Source organism: Cydia splendana, chromosome 22, assembly GCF_910591565.1.
Source record: "Cydia splendana chromosome 22, ilCydSple1.2, whole genome shotgun sequence".
Taxonomy (NCBI): domain Eukaryota; kingdom Metazoa; phylum Arthropoda; class Insecta; order Lepidoptera; family Tortricidae; genus Cydia; species Cydia splendana.
This window is the reverse complement of record NC_085981.1, coordinates 12,788,068-12,805,433: the sequence shown is the minus strand read 5'-3', so window position 1 is coordinate 12,805,433 and position 17,366 is coordinate 12,788,068. Positions and strand designations below refer to the sequence as shown.

Here is a 17,366-nt window from a genome sequence, read left to right as displayed (position 1 = left end):
AATATTTACATGGCCGTTTTAAAATCATGAAACTAAAAAAAAATACTACAACAGCAGGGATTGAGAGACATTGATTCCATTTTGACAGAAATTCTGCTTTTCCTCTGATGTTGAGGTGAATTTAGCGGAGACAAAATTATGCAATAGTAAGAGGCACATCCCTATCTATGGCTTTTGCACATTTGACCGATAGAAAAAAAAAATGAAACAGCAATAGTCTTCCTGACACCGAGTGTACTCAACAGGATGTCTTTCTTTTCCAGATATCGACGAATGTTTAGAAGGCACCCATCTCTGCGACCAGTACCAAACCTGTCACAACACCAACGGCAGTCACGAATGTAGATGCAAGCAGGGCTTCGAAGCTGATTTGCTGACTGGAGCATGCGTTGGTGAGGCCAAAAGAAACCTTAAGTTAGTGAGATAAGGTTTAGATTCCTGTGCCTTTGTTGCATCGGAACTAAGTACAGATTACTGTATATCACTCCTTATAATAGTACCTATTTTAAACCGAATTCTAGATTTCGAAGGAGATTTTCAATTTTCATCAGGAGCTTTGTTTTTTTTTATGTATGTACGTCTTCTCGAAGATGGCGGGGCAGATTTGGGCATTTTAGATTTTTCTGAAAGCGTGTGTGACAATTACTCCTGATTAAAAGTTATTTCTGTTTCAGATGTAAACGAATGTGCGACTGAAAGCCACGACTGCGTCCCTCAGTCGCAGCGCTGCGACAACACAGTGGGATCTTATCTATGCATCCGTATCACATCCTGTGGTACAGGCTACATCCTTCAACATTCCACGGGACAATGCGAAGGTACACATCCTAAACAAAATGTTCAGCAATATTACTTGCCTATTGTTAACTTGCCAACGAAGTTAACAGCGCCATCTATCTGACCCTTTTTATACTTATCGAACCCTAGACAGCTTATCGATAATCGATATTATACGCATCCAATAAGAATACGTAGTTCCATAGGCAGTCCATAGGTGGCGCTGTAATTTCGGCTAGCGAATTTTGATGTACTCATTTCACTTTTCCAATATACTTCATAGATAGCACACGCTTGTTTCTCTCCGACTCCCTTGCTATCCTCCGACCTCACCACCCATCACCCCACGTGCCAACACCTATGTTGCACCACAAGGTGCATCCCTCAGTTGCAGCCTTTTAACAACATTATGACAATATGTTTTCTTCTTTTTCTTCAAAGATATAAACGAGTGCGCGCTCGGCCAGGACGACTGCCAGCGGCTCGGGCCCAACTTCAAGTGTATGAACATCCCTGGGTCCTTCCGGTGCTCCCGGGTCTTACCCAGCACTACCACCACTACGCTGAACCCGGATTATGAATATTATTACGATTCGTGAGTACCACATCGTTTTTTTTAATCCAATATATAATTTGATGTCATGTCAACACTACTCGAATAATTCCACGAGTAATTAGTAACTAGTCACAATCTCTTCATACCACTTGCCGTAGAATACATAACACCCACACTCCACAACGGTTGTATTTTGAGTTTGTGACTAAAAAAAACTTGTTTACAGCGACGATGAAGAAATCAACGCGACTCTACCAGAAACGAGCAGTGCAAGGCCAGAACCGTCCACTCCCAAACCAGAACCTATACCAACCAGTCCTTCTCCGCCTACAACCTCATCAACAACCCCAGAAACGAGATCAGAGCGCCCTGAAGACAACTTCGTCTTCACAGACAAGGACCCAGACACGAGAGAATTCAACTTCGGACCATTACCCACAACATCTACCTATTACGAAACCAGCCAAGAACCAGAGAAACCACAGCCTAAAGAAGAAAAACCACAAGAGCCAGAACCGCCCAAACCTGAAGAAAGACCAAGTGAACCACGACAACCTGAGCTAGTTGAACCACCAGCTCCTTTACCACCAGAAGTTAGGATACCACCAACTAGTCCTAAAATAGTATTAGTTAATAAGAAGGACGAGGAAACGGCGACAGTAGCGGCCGAGAGGAGACAGGATGGATCAGTGTTTGTCGATACATCTAATTTGCCTGAAGGCGAGTGGACGAAGATCAACGCGAAGCCGATTCAGTGCCAGATTGGGTTTGAGCTGGATTCATTTGGAGCTTGTTTTGGTAAGCTTTAACTATATAGGTAAAGTAATTCACGAATAGGTCACAATACATATACATAGACAACACGCCCCACTCCCACTGAAATACCTATTATACAGGTCTATGCCCACTCCGCGTATGCTGACATTTGTCAAGACACTGACTGGAGCTAGTTTTTAATTTATATGATTTCAATATCCTCTGTTGATATTGATAAGGTGTATTCAGGTAATTCGTTATGCTTGAAGTTTATTATTTACCTATCTTCCAGACATCGACGAATGCGCCACCAACCGCCATATCTGCACCAGCTTTGAGACCTGCCGGAACACCATGGGGGCCTACGTGTGCGACTGCAACGAGGGTTACAGAAGAGACCTGGTCACTGGCATGTGTGGGCCCATGCCTACCACCACACCAGTCACTACTCCAACAACGCCAGCTACTACTCAAAGTACAACTGTGGCTACAACTAAAGCTACCACACCAAAGTGTAAGAACAGTCTTCTTTCTTCGTCTTTTGAATTATTAGGCTAAGCTGAATGAGGTTCATGGTTTAAAGTATTATTCACGAAGCAGAACCGTGGCTCAAAAGCCGCAGCCTCCAGAGTGACTAACATATATAGGGACCGTGCGCGTTGGAGGGTCTGCCATCTTGTGGCCTGAATCGGAAACATATGGACATTGCCAAAGTAAGTGCTACCATCTACCGTTCTCGTCGGTACGTTTCCTTGTGCATAGTAAGTTCTGCCATCTTGTGGGCTACATCAGAAGCATAAACGACATATTTACGCCTCGTGCCAAAAATCTGACGGCTCCTGCTGTTGTCGGCTGCTGCCCCCTATAGTTCATGCACGGGGCCTATATTGATACATATCACATTGATTGTCATTTACTAACTTATTTACTACAGAAAATATCTAAAATCTATTCTTACCTACTACGTACCATCAGTTGCAAAAGTGCATGGCGACTTTATCAATGAATTCATTCATAATTTCTCCATGCAATTAATATGCAGCTCATTGTACCAATCACACTGAGAGAAAAGTATAACAAAAACACACTTAGAATTACAAAAAAAACTTAATCCGGGGACAAGGAGAGTCAACTAATAGGAACAAATTGACTTTTGCAATTTCTATTAGTTCTTGCAATTTCTATTATCTGTTTGTTGAAATTAGATTTAGGATTACTGAGCTGTTTGTAGAAATAAATAAACTTTACAGAAATAGTGAAACTTCCATAATTATTACTAAACTTCATTTTTTCCCCCAGTACAGAACTGTTTTTTAATTCCTGGTGATGATTTTTCTCTCAGTGCATCCTCACAGGTACTGTATCAATATTCATCCTCTCTGGTACCTAATAAGCTGAATGCTAAGAAGGCAAATTTAAAATGTTCTTTATAAATTGAACTTATTTCACAGATGATTATTGGGGCTCCCGTCGTAAGTTGCCACGGCCATTCCGACCCCGGATTCGTTGCGACGTGGGTTACCATCTTAATCCCACCACGGACCAGTGCGAAGGTAACTTCCTTAGCTTCTTCTTCTTCTTCCTCGCGTTGTCCCGGCATTTTGTCACGGCTCATGGGAGCCTGGGGTCAGCTTGACAACTAATCCCAAGAATTGACGTAGGCCCTAGTCTATACGAAAGCGACTGCCATCTGGCCTTCCAACCCAGAGGGGAAACTAGGCCTTATTGGGATTAGTCCGGTTTCCTCACGATGTTTTCCTTCACCGAAAAGCGACTGGTAAATATCAAATGATATTTCGTACATAAGTTCCTAAAAACTCATTGGTACGAGCCGGGGTTTGAACCCGCGACCTCCGGATTGAAAGTCGCACGCTCTTACCGCTAGGCCACCAGCGCTTCCTGCTATCTTTCAACTCCATAATCCTATAATATTTATTATTTGTTTAAGACGTGAACGAGTGCGTGAACGGCCAGGCTAACTGCGCCGCCGTGGAGATCTGCGTGAACACCGAGGGCGGCTACCGGTGCGACTGTCCTCCGAACTGGGTGCTGGATGCGACGCGCCACCGATGCGTACCTGCCAGGAACGTGCATGGCTTCCCGCATGGGTACGGGAATGAGCCAGGTGAATTTGCTAAAAAAAGACAAAAACTTGGTTTCTTCGGTTGCGAGTCTTAAAAGGGTAAATAGTAGATTGCTAACCAAGGGATGAAATGTACTCACTCCTGCCGAGGTAGTCCGAGGCTGAAATGATGTCTTTCACCCGAATTAAACACTCTACTTTTCATTTCGAATACGAGGAAAGTGAAATGCATGTGTTTTTTTTAAACATGACTAAATATTAGTGATGTACCGACTATTGATTTGGCCGACTAGCCGACTAGCCGACTAATCGGCGCTCGAATGGCCGATTAGTCGGCCGACTAGTCGGCTAGTCGGCCAGATCATTAGTTTCGTATAAGTTCAGGTGAAAAACAATAGTTTTGCTCCTTTGGTTGCGCTATTCGTCATATTAGCTTGGTTAAAAGGTGTTCTCTACAGGTTGAAAGACCTATCACAAGAATCCTCGTTCAATTTTTGTCTTTAGTTCTTTTATTTTGCGATCCTGTGCAGACCGTCAGTACAGCTACTAGTAGGAGGTAGGAGGTATTTCTAAGGCTTTATTTCCCGTAGCTAGTCGCAAGTTAAGAACCTATCCCCTGTGGTCAGCGTCTTTACGTAAAACGTGCCCTGTCTAAGTCCCTAAATTTTGCAATAACATTAAAAGTTCCTCATGGCTCTACCATAAAAAAAACTGAATAATAATAAAAAAAAAATCGAACTTGCACATGAAATTACACGAGAATCAGTTGACATCGACCTGTAGAGGAAAACACCAGCCCACCAACATACGATAACGATCAAACGGTCAATTATATGAACAAAATTTTTTGTTTGCACCCTGTATGGTTATTCTAGTAAAATAAACATAAAACATATGGTAAATAATGACTGTTGATTTATTTTTTTCTTTCACTAATAAAGCGCCGACTAATCGGCCATTTTTGCCGACTAGTCGCCGACTAATCGCCGACTACAAATGTGGCCGGATAGTCGGCTTTCCCGACTAGTATATTATATTTATATATACATTTTTATAGTATTTCTTGAGGGTAGGTACTTTCAATTAACAATTTAGGCAAAAGTATCGTTATTTATGGAATGGGGGGTTAAATAATATGGAGTTTAAGAAGCCATTTGAGGGTACATTAATAGATTTTGTTTACTCTTTTTAAATACCTAAAGATACAGACTAAAAGTAGTTTTCCTATTTCAATGTTTTCAGAATATCAACCTCCAATCGAGCTGGATCCTCCGGCAAATAAGGGTACGAAGTACGTGAAGCCCATAGTGACTGACCTGGGTAACCGACGGAAGGTCGAGTGCCAGTGGGGCTACAGGCTCGGAATGGACAATATTTGCGAAGGTGAGTTTTAGACCCAATCAGGAACGGTGAGAGATACCATGTGGCCTAGAACATGAGTGGTCGAAGAATACATAGACCTCACACCAACGAGACGGCGATTTTCTCTAAAATGAGGTCACTCAGCTATGAGGATACGACAAGGAAGAAGAGAAAAAACGACGAAAAATCAGGATGTTTTTACACCAATCGATCAATTGACGTGAATGGCCAATAATAATATAATAATTTTAATAAACATTTGAATATTTCCAGACGTTAATGAATGCGCCACTGGAGAAGCGAAGTGTGGACCCATGCAGTACTGCACCAATCTGCCAGGCGGTTACCAGTGCAGTTGTCCTAAAGGGCACAGACTTGCTGGCGACCATGAGTGTGCTGATGTCGACGAGTGTGCTTTAGCTGGTAACCAGGTTAGTAACCAAATTTACCACCAAACCATCTAGCAGATACAGCATTAATTTACCAAGTGTCTCAGTATAGTTGACCCAAAGAACACAGCTGGTTACCCGGGGAGTGCACTAGTTATAGTGATCATGATGAACCTCAAGTGCGCTGAGTGCCAACCGGATCTGTAAACCTCGACTAGAATTAAAAATGTTCGTATTTACCAAACTCTACGTCTCTAAACATTGCAGGTATTGAGTTGACCTACTGACACAGTTACCTACCCACATTTAAAAGAAGTAAATTATTTTTACTTAGGCATGAAGGGCTTTGATAAACTTGGTTAATCTTAGCGGTTTTTTTTTTCAGTCGATATGCTCCCAAAATGCCAACTGCGTGAATACAGTTGGCTCCTACCAGTGTCAGTGCCACACAGGGTTCAGATCAGCTCCCGCCAACGATAAGGTAAGCTTATTCAATACGTTATGCTATCACCTGAAATAATCACATATTTTCGGCTTTATCATCTGATGAATACAGTTGGTCATTTCGTGGTACTACTTGTTCTTTTTATTAGGGTTTCGTACCTAAAGAGTAAAAACGGAACCCTAGTAGGTACTAAGACTCCACTCTCCGTCTGTCTGCGACCAGGCTGTATCTCATGGACCGCGATAGACCGTGAACTAGACAGTTGGAATTTTCACAGATGATGTTTTTCTGTTGCCGCTATAACAACAAATACTAATAAAAAGTACGGAACCCTCGATGAGCGAGTCCGACTCGCACTTGTCCGGTTTTTTTCTTATACTTTTTAGTCCGTGTCTTTCGAGTAAAATGATTAAGTACATTTTATAAGAGTAAATGGAAAATTTCCCCATTTAAACTGAAGCAAGAACAGCAGTGCCAACCTTTCTTAAAAAGTCAGTTGTTTCTCAGGTGTGTGTGGACGTAGACGAATGTTCGGAGTCTCCAGTAGGCTCTCTGTGCGAGCAGCGCTGCAACAATGTCTGGGGCGACTATAAATGCTCCTGCCATCGAGGGTACAGATTGAATAAAGACAACAGGTTTGTGTATACTCTTCTATATTCTTTCCCTAATCGCCACTTGCACCATTCCACTAACCCGGTTAAGCCGTTAACACAGTGTCAAATTGTACTGGTAACCATGGTAACTCCAGGTTTAACCGGGTAACCCCGGGTTAGTGCAATGGTGCAAGTGGCGGTTAGTGTATTGAGACGCGCAAATCAGGTTATTACATAGTTATAAAGCAATTTTGAAGAAGCAATTGCTAACTTGGAGAAAATTATCTCTGTATGGCCCGAGAGTCACCTGGTAGAGAATGCCTTCTGGTATTAAGTTCGCCTTTTGAAGTGAAATAAAGTTATATAAAATTGTTACAACAATATATGCAGTCGTAAATGTTGTACCATACTAACTACAATACGTTAACACTGCAGTGAATATAGTTGGCTAACACCACAATAATATAAAATACGAGTTAAATTTATAAATAGATTTTCATAGAACCTTAGAATTTTGTGTTATTGACATATATAATTATCCATATAATAACGGACGTTTTAACCTATTTACAGGACGTGTTCCGACGTAGACGAATGCACAGAATACAAGTCCAAGATCCTCTGCATCGGACGCTGCGTGAACGAGCCTGGCAGCTATAGGTGCACGTGCCCGGCGGGCTACAGACTCTCTGAAGACAAGAGGAGCTGTGTTGGTAAGTCCGTTATTGTCATCCGTCATGTCAATGTCATGTCATGTCAAAACCATCCGTCACCAGACCCTTACTAACACATCCGTTTTTGTCATGCGACATCTATTAGCCACCATACGGAGTCCTGAATGAGTAATTTTTCATCCAAAATTCACAGCTGAGGATACATTACGCTAAGACAAAGCCTGAAGTATAAATCCAGGATCTTTCTTATCGGATATTGCGTGAACGAATCCAAAGGGCCTACCGCGAGCCACGTTCCACATGTTGCCTCCCTGTCACACTTACGTACGAATTTACAAGTGTCACAGAGAGGCAATCCAAACAAGTGAGTCTAAACAGTAAAATTATTCAATGTTAGTATGTCTCACAACAGTTTAAATTCGAGAGGCAATCCATCGAACGTGGTTCGCGGTAGGCCTCCAGGTTCCTACTGCCAGCAGTTACCCGTTGGTGATCTCGATGGACAGGCAAAACAGCCTCTCTCAAGACACAAGTAGATGTACTGGTACAGCTTATGACAAGTCTGAGTCCGGTAAGATTGATATAATCGTATGTTACATTTAAGTATGTAGTTTTCTTTGGATTAAAAATGTTAACATTCCTTTTTCAGACATCGACGAGTGCGAAACAGGCGAAGCTCCTTGCGCCAGCACCGCGGGTACAGTCTACGGCGGCGTCAGCGACGTCTGCCTCAACACTCGCGGCGGGTACCGTTGTGAGAGAATCACATGTCCGAGGGGGTACCAGCTCGAGAGCAAACAGTAAGACCCTGAACTTATACCTCATGGCTCTTGCACAAGGTGTGGATAAAGGTGTAGTCTACGGCGGCGTCAGCGACGTCTGCCTCAACACTCGCGGCGGGTACCGTTGAGAGAGAATCACGTGTCCCAGGGTGTACCAGCTCGAGAGCAAACAGTAAGACCCTGAACTTATACCTCATGGCTCTCGCACAAGGTGTAGACAAAGGTGCAGTCTATGGCGGCGTCAGCGACGTCTGCCTCAACACTCGCGGCGGGTACCGCTGTGAGAGAATCACGTGTCCCACGGGATACCAGCTCGAGAGTAAACAGTAAGACCCTGAACTTATACCTCATGGCTCTTGCACAAGGTTTGGATAAAGGTGCAGTCTACGGCGGCGTCAGCGACGTCTGCCTCAACACTCGCGGCGGGTACCGTTGAGAGAGAATCACGGGTCCCAGGGGGTACCAGCTTGAGAACAAACAGTAAGACCCTGAACTTATACCTCATGGCTCTTGCACAAGGTGTGGATAAAGGTGCAGTCTACGGCGGCGTCAGCGACGTCTGCCTCAACACTCGCGGCGGGTACCGTTGAGAGAGAATCACGTGTCCCAGGGGGTACCAGCTTGAGAGCAAACAGTAAGACAGAAAATTTAAATCTTAACCTAACATAAAATAGCCCTGTCGCTGGACGCATTCGAAATACAATGTTGTGCTGATATTCTACTAGTGATATGGTATTATGGTATACCCAATTCAAAATTGAAGCGTTTGAATGTAACGATTGTGCAAAGGCTCTTTAATCGAGACAAGCTAGCGAGAGGTGTGTACGTTTTGTCAATTTCTCGCAAACCATATGAGTTATGCACCAAAATACCGTCCTAATAAAACCTGGTGGATAAGAACTGTTCAATAATACTGTTGCTATCTGTAAGTGACTTGAGAAGTGCCTCAAATAATCTGAAAGCCAAGTGTTCTGGGATCACGCTAATAGTCAACCAACCAACCAACCAACGAACCAACCAACGAACCAACCAACAACCAACCAACCAACAACCAACCAACCAACCAACCAACCAATAACCAACCAACCAACCAACCAACAACCAACCAACTGTTTTCAGTCGCTGCACGAAGATAGAGAAGGTCTGTGCGCCTACAGACTGGGAGTGCGCGCACCAGCCCACCACCTACTCCTTCAACTTCATCACCTTCGTGTCCAAGTTGTACATTCCTGATAACAAGGCAAGTTACAACATTAAATGGTTCTGGATATACGATTTGAGCTCTTTCATTTGATTTGAACAATCATTTTGAGATATTCTTTTGTAACTATTCTTTTGCTACCGTAGATAAAATTACTTTTACTTTGTAACTCTGTTCTCGTGTAAGTGACTTGTATGTCTTTTATGAGAATAAATATCTTTAAACCTAAACCTAACCAAGTTACATTGACCTAAGGTGAGATGGGGTAAGATAAACACTGGGACAAGAGTAACACTTGTAGGGAATCCTTATACTATTACTCTTGCCCCGAGCAAAGAGAATAGAGTGCATAGAGACGGATTGTCAAAGTAAATTATGTAGTCACTGTATATATGCCACAGGTATGGTGCAATCTTCTCGAGCGATGGCGCTATAACCTTCAGCCTACTCTCGAGTAAATGGCGTTAATATTAATAATTAACAAGTTAACACATATCAGTGAAAGAATAATGATCAAAGTCAAATGGCGTTCTAACAGTTTTGATCGTCTGTCGAAAGATGGCAGAAAATATACTGTAGCTACATAATTTACCATGACAGTAACTCTCTATTTCAAATTCTCTTTGCCCCGAGTAAAAAAAACTATGTTTCTCTTAACCCACATGACATTATATATTAGACGTACGGTCAAGGAATTTATTCACTTTTGCTTGTCACAGTAGTTATGGAATCCCTAGCGGCTAAATATTAATTCTCATTGGGATATAAGGCATGAAATAGGATAAAAATCAAATTCCGTGTCTGTTGATGCAACCAATCTAAGCTCTTGCTTAAATTTTCTTGTAATTTGAAAATCTAATTTGTACGACATCTAATGGTTCCGAATATCAAGGTACAGTCTGCAGCAGAAGCTGCCAAGCGGGCGAGGTGTTCAAAATCACCTTGACACACTCTTATCGTCTTAACAATAAAGTCGTGTCAAGATCATTTTTAACACCTGGCCCGCTTAGCAACTTCTGCTGCTGACTGTACAAAAGTAAACTTGAAAATTTTTGACTGTGCAGCATGAACTAAAATCAGGTTTCGTGTAGAAGCAAAAGACATTATGATATCATAAACCTTGTGTTTTTTTATAGACCTTTAAAGTATCAGCTTCTAATCCCTATTTTAATAATTATTTGGAAACAGGTGGATCTATTCACAATGAAAGGTCCGGCGTGGAAAGACGTGAGAGAAAACTTCGAGCTCCGACTCAAGGACGTCAACGCTCCACCCACCGTCAAAGACAAGGCTGACATCAACGCTTTTCTGTAAGTATTATCGAGAACTATTGTACAGATGTTACACAATCTGTACAGAAAATAATTATGCACTACTGTGCAGTGCATAATTATTTTCCATCGTATTTTCACGGAAACGTACCAACGTGTCTTGCTATTTCAGTCAGTCTGTTCAAAAAGTACTGAGGTGGACTGAAGTAGCATGACAAATACGAACGTTTCCGAGAAAATACGATGGAAAACAATTATAGGTACACTACATCTGTACTTTTAGCGATTTCTACAAAAAAACTGAACTCACGTAAAAGTTGAAGCACAGGTACACGCCGTAGACCATGTTGAGGACGTCTACTATACATCTATAAGCAGTTGTATTTAGCACGAACTATACACAAGATGGCAAATTCTCCAACACAAAATTGTGTGTGTTAATTTTAAGTGTGCGTATACCTTAGGCTTTGCTCACATTGATTGACGCGAATACAAAACATTCTAATTTCTTTCCTTGTTCGATTTCAGTTTGACGAAAACCGGTCACCAGGGTATGGTGTCGCTGGTCCGGCCGCTGCAAGGCCCGCAGAGCATCGAACTCGAGCTATCCATGGAACTGTACAGTGGCGACATCTTCGGGGGCATCGCTGTCGCAAAGCTGTTCATCTTCGTGTCCGAACACGAATTCTAGTCCTGGATGTCACTTTAATTTTACCCCTTTAGAAATTTCGACCAAAAAGTTTTTTAGAATGAGTTAAAGTTACGCGTCTTTGCTTTGGACATGAAATGAACTTTAATCTTTTAATTCGCAATTTAAATTGGTTGAAATAACTTTCCTCCTCTTTTTCCATTTTTTCCAAAATTATCAAGACAATCTAGCTTTGTAGGGGCGTGCACGCACTTTCTCGGCAAATTATTGGGCTTTAAATAAGAGTTGAAGTTGTTCAAGTTCTATACATATTTGCATTCATGTTGTACTTGAGTTAAAGCCTAATTTGGGTACTTCTTGGGTATTCTTAAAATTTGTCTGATAAAAGCATTAAAATGGTACTTACCCAAATTACCTTTTGATAATGTTCGTTTATCACGAACGTTTATTTATTTGCCAGCCAAAAACCGAACATAAAGTTATATCTGGAACACGAGGGGTTAAGAAATAAGTTTACTTATGTCAAAATAGAAATTTTTGATTTAATTACACGGTTTGATTGCGTAAGACTGTACGCCTGAAATCGACCAGTACCACCAGGGGCCCGTTTCTCAAAAACTTGTAACTTGTAATAAAAGTGGAAGTCCCATTCTAACAAAAGCTGTCAAAAAGTGACATCCGCTTGTATTACAAGTTACAAGCTTTTGAGAAACGGGCCCCAGTACTCGTACCACGAGTCACTGGCAATGTCAACACTGACATGTACGGCAACGTCTACGTAATTTACTTTCTATACATATCGCTTGCACTACGTACAGTACGAGCGAGATGTATAGAAAGTAAATTACATTCACACTAGCGTTTATGTCAGTGCCACTGGGAACTCAATTTTTTTTTCAAATATGATCACCTGAGTGATCTAATGAGATGCTCTTGGTGATCGTAATCTCTTGGTGACGCCGATTCAGATTTTATTTGTGAAAAAAAGTCTAAAAGTTATCTGTACTAACTGTACTTGTAAAAAATGAAATTTATTTCTTTGTATTTAATGTACAGTCAGCAGCAAAACCTGCTAAGCCGGCGAGGTGTTCAAAATTACCTTGACACGCTCTTATAATCTTAACAATAAAATCGCGTCAAGATCATTTTGAACACCTGGCCCGCTTAGCAACTTCTGCTGCTGACTGTACCTATTTTACTTAAGTACGTAAAACTCGTAAAAGACATCTTTGTTTTGTCGCCATGAGAATGAATATTTTTTTGCTTGTTTATGAAAAATCTGTTTCACTTAGTTCTAAGCAATATGTTTTTGTAAGTGAAAGTATACGAATACTCTATTATATTTAGTAGGGAGGACAATAAATATTTTTCAGTTAGACATTTGTTTTATTTTCTAATGAGTTTTTCTAAGGTCTAAGACACCCCACACTAGCGTCTTTTGAGCGTCTCGTCTGCGCAGCGACGCCATTCCATAGCGCTGGCAGGCCTAGCCAAGGTGACCATCGCTTGCGAGCCTTCGCCATCGAATCGCTTTGTGTCTCTCTATCACTCTTCCTTATTAGTGTGACAGTGACAGTTGCGTTTAGTTCGCAACGTAGCGTTAGGGATAGGTAGACATGTTGTCGAGGCCTGACTAGAGACTATAGTTGGACCAAGAAAAGTCTACAGCAATTTTGATAGCCCACGCAGTGCAAGTGTTATTTTAAATGTCAAACTTCTATGAAATGATGACGTATAAAGTGTTTTTTATGTTTGCACTGCGTGGGCTATCAAAATCGCTGCAGACTTTTCTTGGTCTAACTCTAGCTATAGTTCGTTTTTTTTAGCATTAGAAATAAGGTAAACAATCTTGATGTGTCTTTTGATTGAAAAACACATTTTAAAAATAAGTTACGGCAAATATTTAACAATTATGAATCTAATACGATCATTTATATTCTTCTGCTTTCATAAGTAATAGTTATTGATTTTTTGAAAGCGTTTTTGAATTAAAAGACATGTCAAGATCGCTTACCTTCTTTCAAGTTCTTTCTAATGCTAAAAAAAACGAACTATAGCTTTGCTAGCTAGACGCCGACGCACAAAAGCAAATAATAATATAATACTTACTAGGAGAAGAACGATAAGGAAAAGACGCTAGTATAAAGCATGGACCTAGAATACTAATACTAATACCTACCAAATATATAACTCTATGGTATAAAGGCTCTAATACTTAGTTATTTAATAGTATGAAAAAAAAACAATAGGAATACCATCGCATCTGCAGCAGAACCCCATTATGCCGTCGGTCTTCGTGGGGCCTCGTTGCTCATCGTCAGGTCTGCGGGCATCCGGTTCACCGGTTCTAAACATAAGTTTGGCTGACGCGGTTACACGGAGTAGGTGAGCTGAGCGGGTTAACGAACAACATCATGACTTTTTGAAAACATGACGTTTTCAGAATGGGACTAAGGGCGTCCGCTAACTGGCGCGGCCGCGTGCGACGGATTTTACCTACAAATGGCACTTGCGTGGGCTTCCAGTACCGTCTTTACCATAAGGGCACACGGAGCCCTTGCCCAGGGCCCCTATCCTCAGGGGGCCCCGAAGGACAGACAGTAACAGTATATTTGATTACCTATAATAGAATCGGACCGAGAAAAGTCTGTAGCGGATTTGATAGCCCACGCAGTGTAATGTTATTTATACGTCATAATTGCATAGAAGTTTGACGTTTAAAATAACACGTGCACTGCGTGGGCTATCAAATCCGCTGCAGACTTTACTTGGCCTAACTCTAAATAGAAGATCATAGTAGAAAAATGTTAGTTTAATTAGCTTTCTTTACTTTCCAAAAGGGCCTAAAAGTCCTGTTTTCAAAAAGTCCCTCCGTCGATATTCTACCTCTTTAAAAGAAGGTCAACATCAAGAAAAATAAGTCGTTCTGACAGACTTTTTACTTTGAAAAACGAATATCATTTCAAATTTGTCATCTTGAAATATATTTTGATAATGATTTTGACCACATTTTACAAGTTTTATTGACTGTTTATGAATAAAATATGGTAAGTGTCAATATTTTAGGGAGAAAGTAAATTGAAAATGGTAAGTAATGTTCAAATGGTTTAATATAAACAGAATGGTTGAAAGAATACTAGGTGAGTGTGAGTGAAACTGTCAGGTGAATAGCACCAAACTGGTGAGAGTGAACGATTTTATTCTTCAATCTAGGCATTATTGACGACCGGTCTGGCCTAGTGGGTAGTGACCCTGCCTGCGAAGCCGATTGTCCTGGGTTCGAATCCCGGTAAGGGCATTTATTTGTGTAATGAGCACAGATACTTGTTCCTGAGTCATGGATGTTTTCTATGTATGTATTGAAGTATTTGTATATTATGTTTATCGTTGTCTGAGAACCCACAACACAAGCCTTCTTGAGCTGACCGTGGGACGTACAGGCCTATTCGGATTTCGAGATAATCACAAGATCTTGAGACGATTTAGAGATCAACTAGATCTACATTAGATATCGACTAGATGTGACTTGGATATCTAAGTCATAACTTGTCGAAATCGTTCAAGAGGACCTCCAGAATCGCGGAAACGTCAAATTTGACATATCTATCTTACAAACATCTTTAAATTATCCGTATCGTGACTTGTTGAAGTCTAGTAGAAATCTAATTCGTTTTCCGAATCGAGCCGTTAGTCAATTTGTGTAAGAATGTCCTTATAATATTTATTTATTTATTACACTTATGAATGTCAGAAACTACCACCGGTTCTAACCCTACATCATAGCCCCATGAAGTCGTAGACGCAAGGAACTTAATAATACGTAACGCGTTCATAAGAAGCTTTTTCTTGTTTTGGCCATAGAGTAAGTAAGGGGATGTGCACAAATCACGCGAGGTGTTTTCGGCTACTTTTTGACCCCCCCCTCCTCGGTGATATTTGGTGAGGTTTTTGGCTACCCCCCTCCCCCCACACAACCTCACGTGTATTTTCTTGATTTTTTTTCATTCGACCTAATTTTAAGATGAATAGTTTTGTATAGTTGGTCAAACAGATCTTGTCAGTAGAAAAAGGCGGCAAATTTGAAAAATGTAGGCGCCAAGGGATATCGTCTCATAGAAAATTTGAATTTCGCGCCTTTTTCTACTGACAAAATTTGCTTGACCATCTATATGATAAAACTAGTGTAATTCAGTTTTGTAATAGTCTCACTGAAATACTTTATAATTATTACCTTTACTGTTATATATTTTTTAGATAGTATTCTAAATTGTCAAGCTCCTCCACAGGACAGGCGTTGCCTAGTGTGGAGGTCAGTAAAAACTGTACCTTTGTGAATATTCATTAGAAAATAAACATTTTATTCTTCTTATTCTTTATTCTTTATATATAGAAAATCTTGTTTATTTTTCTATTTTCGTTAAATAGACTCGCTATTTTGAAGTGCAGAGTGAAGATTTATGTTTAACGAAACCGAGAAAAAGTATCTACTCATGTGGTAGGTTTTTTTTTCTTAGTTTCGTTCACTGTAGAAAAATACACGTGAGGTTTCCTTATACCCCCCCTCCCCCAACGTGATCTATCGTGATTTTTTCGTGATCCCCCTATGGAACCTCGCGTGATTTGTGCACAAGCCCTAATATAAGTAAAGAAAGTGGTAACTCCATACATCAGTTTTCTTACCAAAACGCGCGTTATTTCGTAGTCGACATCTAACGTCAAGTAGTGAAACTATCAGGCCGCGTAGCCAAGATGCCAATTGCTTACGCTCCGTAGCGATCGAAACGCAACTGTCACTGTCACGCTAATATGGAAGAGTGATAGAGAGACATAATGCTTTTCGTTGTCGAAGCGATAGCGATTGTAACCTTGGCTAGGCCGGCTGTACAGCTACTTGACACCAGATGGCACAAGTGTCGCTACTGACGAAAAATGTAGGTACCTATTACTGCTAAAACAATTTACAACTAATATTAGAAGCAGAAGGAGTTAAAGATAGAGTAATCCGGTTATAATATTAGCTGAAAATTGTTGAGTTTCTGTTCGCCGCGACATCTATTGTCGACTAGCAGTACTGATAATTCCGCTACTTGACGCTAGATGTCGACTACGAAATAACGCGCGTTTTGGTAAGAAAACTGATGTATGGAATTATAACTCTTTCTTTACTTATAATACTGTATGATTTGGCTGCTAAGAACATAAGGACCCTTCTCTGTGGAAAGCCATGTGGCTTACAAGGGATTACATATGTATGTATGTATGTACGCTAACTTTCTTCGCCTTCTTCTTCAGGTAGGACAAGGAGGTGGATCATGGCTGTTTCGTAAGTATTTATATTTTATGCTCTTAACCCTTTAGTCCGTAGCGGCAACATACTTGCCATCATACTTAAAACAAAAACGCATCTCTACTATAAGAATTACGGTTCGAATTCGAACGACCCAGGCTCCAATTTCACCACGGTGACAGGTGCGACGAATTGTAAAATCACTGTTGCTGACGTCACAGGCATCCGTGGGCTACGGTTGCCGCTTACCATCGGGCGGGCCGTATTCCTGTTTGCCACCATCATTGTATTATTTTAAAAAACTTTATTATATCGGAAAAAAACAGATATTTCTTTTGCGAAGTTTCTGACAATTGTCAAGATTTAGAAGAATTGTAGGTAATTCTTGACAGGTAATGAGTTATATGTCGGAATTTCGTGACAATTGTAGTGTTTCTTGTGACAATTGTCATAAACTTAGCAAGATATAGTAAAGTTTTTTTTAATAAAACAATGATGGTGGCAAACAGGAATACGGCCCGCTCGATGGTAAGTGGTAACC

At 40.9% G+C, this 17,366-nt stretch overlaps 2 protein-coding genes across 2 annotated transcripts in view; both read left to right on the top strand.

Moving 5' to 3' along the window:
* LOC134801411 (fibrillin-1-like) overlaps nucleotides 1–12,914 on the top strand; it is a 29,955-nt gene extending 17,041 nt beyond the window's left edge. Inside the window, exons 13-28 of the mRNA XM_063773949.1 lie at nucleotides 264–392; nucleotides 675–818; nucleotides 1,219–1,372; nucleotides 1,560–2,131; nucleotides 2,382–2,603; nucleotides 3,541–3,642; nucleotides 4,038–4,214; nucleotides 5,415–5,555; nucleotides 5,808–5,965; nucleotides 6,309–6,404; nucleotides 6,876–7,003; nucleotides 7,535–7,674; nucleotides 8,285–8,435; nucleotides 9,537–9,657; nucleotides 10,807–10,928; nucleotides 11,418–12,914. Of these exons, the coding sequence (XP_063630019.1) occupies nucleotides 264–392; nucleotides 675–818; nucleotides 1,219–1,372; nucleotides 1,560–2,131; nucleotides 2,382–2,603; nucleotides 3,541–3,642; nucleotides 4,038–4,214; nucleotides 5,415–5,555; nucleotides 5,808–5,965; nucleotides 6,309–6,404; nucleotides 6,876–7,003; nucleotides 7,535–7,674; nucleotides 8,285–8,435; nucleotides 9,537–9,657; nucleotides 10,807–10,928; nucleotides 11,418–11,580 (2,720 nt within the window). The 3' untranslated portion in view covers nucleotides 11,581–12,914. The remainder of the gene's footprint in view (nucleotides 1–263; nucleotides 393–674; nucleotides 819–1,218; nucleotides 1,373–1,559; nucleotides 2,132–2,381; nucleotides 2,604–3,540; nucleotides 3,643–4,037; nucleotides 4,215–5,414; nucleotides 5,556–5,807; nucleotides 5,966–6,308; nucleotides 6,405–6,875; nucleotides 7,004–7,534; nucleotides 7,675–8,284; nucleotides 8,436–9,536; nucleotides 9,658–10,806; nucleotides 10,929–11,417) is intronic.
* A 1,745-nt stretch (nucleotides 12,915–14,659) lies between these two features.
* The window catches only part of LOC134801664 (proton-coupled amino acid transporter-like protein pathetic), a 41,098-nt gene continuing 38,391 nt past the window's right edge, over nucleotides 14,660–17,366 (top strand). Inside the window, exon 1 of the mRNA XM_063774283.1 lies at nucleotides 14,660–14,678. Within this exon, the coding sequence (XP_063630353.1) occupies nucleotides 14,660–14,678 (19 nt within the window). The remainder of the gene's footprint in view (nucleotides 14,679–17,366) is intronic.